We start from the raw sequence: 4,816 nt of genomic DNA, 5'->3' as shown, positions 1-4,816 counted from the left end.
TGATTTTTACAGAGGAACATTCATCACAATTTTTAACTCCAATATTGGCATGTTATCAAATTGAAGTAGTTCACAGATAAACGAGTGTTTATACTCATGTTATCAAGTTGTTCTGGTTGCTTTATCGATTGAAAACATTCCTTGAGTTATGATACTGCCTCTTTGTATGTACACATAAACCAATTATCACTGCTGTGGGCCGTTAAGGTTTAATCTTACCCTACTTGTCACATGACATGTGACATTAATACTTTGTTTGCTGGAGAGATAAACTTGCCAACAAACCTCAAGTTGATACTTATTTGACTCCGCTTAGCTGAACATTACGTGTTGATAGACACTGGGCAATAGCTAGATTGTAGTGTTTTTGTTTGTTTCATAGACAATGAGCCTATATACCTTATAGTTCGAGTTAAATCAAATATATAATGAACAAAAGATTCAGTGATCGGCAAAATGGAAACTTTTTTGAAATCCACCATTGCAAAAGGATCTGACTCGGTCCAAGACTTCTTGTGTTCAACCTGCGAAGACGAGAAACTGGAAGAAACGGCTGAATTCTATTGCGAATCATGCGTGAAGTTTTACTGCCGAAAATGTATTCTCTTGCACGGCCAGTTGTTTAAAAATCATTCGCCTCATGGAAGGAGTTATATGAATAAATGGCCAGTTGCCAAGAAGGTGGTAGATTTCCTTTTAAAATGTGATGTTCATAAAGAAGAAAACTTGGTAATTTTGTGCAAAGACCATAACCTGCTGTGCTGCAATATTTGTGATTTCCATAATCACAGGTATTTTTATTTTTTATTTGTTGTAAAAAACAAGAAAAAGTGTATGGTTTTAAACAACTTTGAAATGAACTTGAATACTTATCCAAAATCAAGTTAACAATATGAATAATATTAATATTATTTTAATAAACAGCCATTTGGTGTGCAATTTATCAAGACATTAACTTTATTTTAAGCAGGTTATTATCTAAGTCTGATCAGGGATTAAAGTAGATTTTGCAAATGAATTGAAATTTTTAGGAGTCTAAATATTTAGATTTATTTTTTTCCTGTTTATTTGTCAAATGCCCTGCAAATGTCGTATTGAATCAACTTAATTGAAATACAAGGCAAACAACATAAGTGTATGATTAAAAAAATATGGAGTTAGCTTTTTGGTAACATTTGTGTAAAAATGATTCCAGGCAGATTATTAGTAAAGTCAAAAGTATGAAAATGTGCGCATCAAAAGCAAGATTCTGCTTCAATTGAAATCCCTGCTTATGGACTTAAAGCTTGGTTTTGGATTTCGAAATATACGCTTCAGTTCAGTTAGAGGTAAATCATACCAGTTAGATACCAGTAAGATGGCCCAGCTTTAACAGGTGAAATGATAAACTTTTAGCCTTGAAGCGTCAGGAATACTGATCAAACGAAGAGATAATGAAAGTCATGATGTTTGGATAAGTTAACCCTTTCCCACTCAGTCGCAAAGTGAAAATGGCTTTGTGCAAACAGCATACAACAAGAACAGCCAGAGAGTAACTCGCATTCTGTTCAGATTATGTGCTGTTTGCTGCTCATCAGTATCTTAGGGTTGAAAATGAAGCCTTTAAAACTTGAATCTAGTAAGAAAGATCTTTAGTTAAATTTAACTTTCTAAGGACAACACATTCATAAAAATACGTAACTTAGTGGTAAAGGGTAAATTTATTGTAAAAAAAAATAAATAAAAGAAAAAATACGAAATGCATAACTAATAAGTTATACATAACTTATTATTTTTACCTACATATTATCAAATTTGCATAGATTAAGATTTAAAAACTATTAATTATGCATCATTTATTAATGATTTGTTTTTATTGAAACTGAATCTGTTTTATTACAGGCAATGCAAAACGATTGTGCTTTTATCAGACTTGGTTAAAAATACTTCCACAGACCTAAAAAAGTTATCAGTTACTGTCCAGTCTACTCTTGCAAAACTGAAGAAGCTTCAAGACAATCAGGAGGCTAGCATTCAGTCAGTGCAAAATTCATATGATGAGCAGATACACAAGATACAGGAAACTCGGCAAAAAATACTTGCAGCCTTAGACATGCTTGAAAAGAAGACACTGCAGGAAATGAAAGATACACTTACCAAACTGCAAGCCTCTTTAAAAAGTGATGTCGACAAATGTTCCACTCTTCGAAATGAATTAAAACAACTTGGAGATGCTATTCAGGACATAAGCGATAAAAGCATGCAAGAACTATCTCTTATAGCCAGCATTAAATGTCAGGACAAAATACAGCAGTTTGAAAAATATCCAAACTTGAACTTTGTTCAACTAACATCTTCTATAACTTTCCAGCCTAATAATGAAATTGTGCAGTACCTTTCCAAATTGTCAGGTCTTGGGAGGATTGACCACCATGCCCAGACATTGACAGTGCAGGCAAATCCAAAAGAAGTAATAAGATTCAACAGGAAATTTGAGTATGATGTACGCTTAAAAGGTGTATCAAATGAAAAGTATGGCAGTATTACAGACATATGTATTCTCCCTAATGGTCAGGTCCTGGTTGTAGACCAGTTGAATAAAAATGTCAAGCTGCTCAACCAGCAGTACCAGCTGGTTAGTCACTGTAGTGTATCTGATCAACCAGACTGCATGTGTCAGATCGCACCCAGTGAGGTTGGTGTTACTTTTGGTTCAGATGTCCAGTTTATCAAAGTCAACAACAGCCAGTTGGTGACAGACAGAAATCTTCAGTTTCCACATAGATGTATAGGTATTGCCTTCCACCAGGGAGACCTGTTTGTAACTTCTCGCACTGCATTATATAACTACTCTCTGTGTGGGAAGCTGGTCAGCATAGTGCATGAGGATGAATCAGGTGGTCTTGCGTGTTATAATAATGTTGGGCTGATCTTTATTAACAAGAATTGTATTATGAAAAATTGTAAATTAATTGAAGAAGATATATATAACAGCAAGAAACTCAACGTTTTTCAGTATAACACATAAAATGGTTAATTTTGTATATCGACTGTAATGTGGATTGGCTACATGTCAGGTCTATGTATTGTAAAGCTGCAAAAAGCATAGTTCCTGGTCTTTTCTTGGTATTTTGTTGTAAGTAATGAATATACAAGTGCGATTTGCGTCATTATGAAAATTGTCTTAATATATTATATACAATAATTTGTCTTTAAAATGTTGTTAACAGCAAACAAACTAGAAATTTAAAATAACTCTTTGTTTGTGATTATAAATTACTAGCTTGCTTTTGTAACTGGAAGAAAGAACTAGACAGGAACATTGATTGTTTTAGAAAAGTGTTGTCCTTTATTAAAAGTTACAAACACAACTACAGTAATATTGTTTTACAAATACATGTATACTGAATGCTTTTGTCATTTTCACTCATTATTGTGCCAAAATATTTTAACCATGTGTTCTGTTTTGCAGTAAATAGGTGTGCAGTGAGCCCGACAGGAGACAAGTTGTATATCACTCTCGAATTCAAGCACCGACTCCTCACTCTGGCAAGGGATGGATCAGTCCTTGCCAGTTTCATGGACCCTGAACTTAATTTGGCAACAGGTATTCATGTGACACCTGCAGGCCATGTGCTGGTATGTGGAGAGAATTCCAGAACTATCCTACAGGTTGACAGTAAGGGCATTAAGAAGCTGGCCACTCTGGCTAAATTGATGCATGTTCATCCGAACCCAATGTCAGTCTGCTACAATAGCAACACTGACTCCATTATTGTGGGAATAAGGGGTGACAACAAGATCCTTGTGTACAAAATGAAATAGCTTATCATTCTTGTATCTGATGTGCTTATTCATGAGTGATAAACATTACAATAAATATTAGCTGTGAGTCAATAAGTGCTATGTTACAAATATATTATATTTTCATTGTCAAGTAAAAGTGATATAAGTGACAAAATCTGTGTGTGTACTGGTTTTATGTAACAATTAATCAATTATTTTGAAACGTGGATACATATATTTTCTATAACAATAATGTTATCATTCATGATATTCTTAGCATGTGATTTATTAGATGTGTATCAGTGAGTTGATTGATTGATTTATTTGCTCTTCCAAGTGGCTTCGATAAAATTTCGTCACCGGAAGACTTATTGATGGATAATTATTACCGATATGTTGTCATTAATATATAGTTTTCACATTAAAACTAATTTTTTAATATATTGTTGTTTTTGAAGAGTTTGTATGATTGTTTTCCATAATATGGCGCTTGCTTTGCTTCTTATAATTGTGTACATGTAACGGCCTGTTTGTTTTGTCATTTATCAGGCGAAGCCTAGAATCAAATAACAGCAAAGCTAAGACAGTAATTAGTTTTCTGTTTTTCATTCCTTTTCGTCCCCATTGTAAAAGAAATAAAGACATATTTCGCTACAACGCTGCATTTTCAGTGGAAAGTAATATAATTTGTGATGTTTAACTTGTTAATGATGACGTCATGATCATTGTGCTTAATACTTGTAAAATATGTGTTTTGCTTTGTTTTTTAATTTTTATGTCAAAAATACATTACACCTTTTATCCAATTATTTGTTTTGTTGGTCCTGATAATATTGTACAGAAAATGATAACCTGACTTTTGATTAATATTGCAAAATATTGGCTGATATAACAACTTCCCGTTGAAGTTATATAAAAAAATGATCATATAGCGTTATATCAGGAAGATATCAATGTAGTGTATGATAGAGTCATACAGAATCAGTAATTTTCCAATGGGGTGTTTTATTCAATTAAATCTGAAATCATAATTCCGAACATAACTCTGCGA

General features: G+C 33.2%; 1 protein-coding gene across 1 annotated transcript; it reads left to right on the top strand.

Annotated features, from left to right (window-relative positions):
* Positions 1 to 291: 291 nt before the first annotated feature.
* Positions 292 to 4,557, top strand: LOC127881636 (uncharacterized). Its single transcript, XM_052429714.1, has 3 exons — positions 292 to 791; positions 1,882 to 2,876; positions 3,452 to 4,557. The coding sequence occupies exons 1-3, from the start codon at positions 457 to 459 to the stop codon at positions 3,802 to 3,804; spliced, it is 1,683 nt and encodes a 560-aa protein (XP_052285674.1). The 5' UTR covers positions 292 to 456; the 3' UTR covers positions 3,805 to 4,557.
* The last annotated feature ends 259 nt before the right edge of the window (positions 4,558 to 4,816 follow it).

This window comes from Dreissena polymorpha, chromosome 5 (assembly GCF_020536995.1).
Source record: "Dreissena polymorpha isolate Duluth1 chromosome 5, UMN_Dpol_1.0, whole genome shotgun sequence".
NCBI classification, from domain to species: domain Eukaryota; kingdom Metazoa; phylum Mollusca; class Bivalvia; order Myida; family Dreissenidae; genus Dreissena; species Dreissena polymorpha.
The sequence above is the reverse complement of the archived record's forward strand: the minus strand, read 5'-3'. Positions and strand labels throughout refer to the sequence as shown.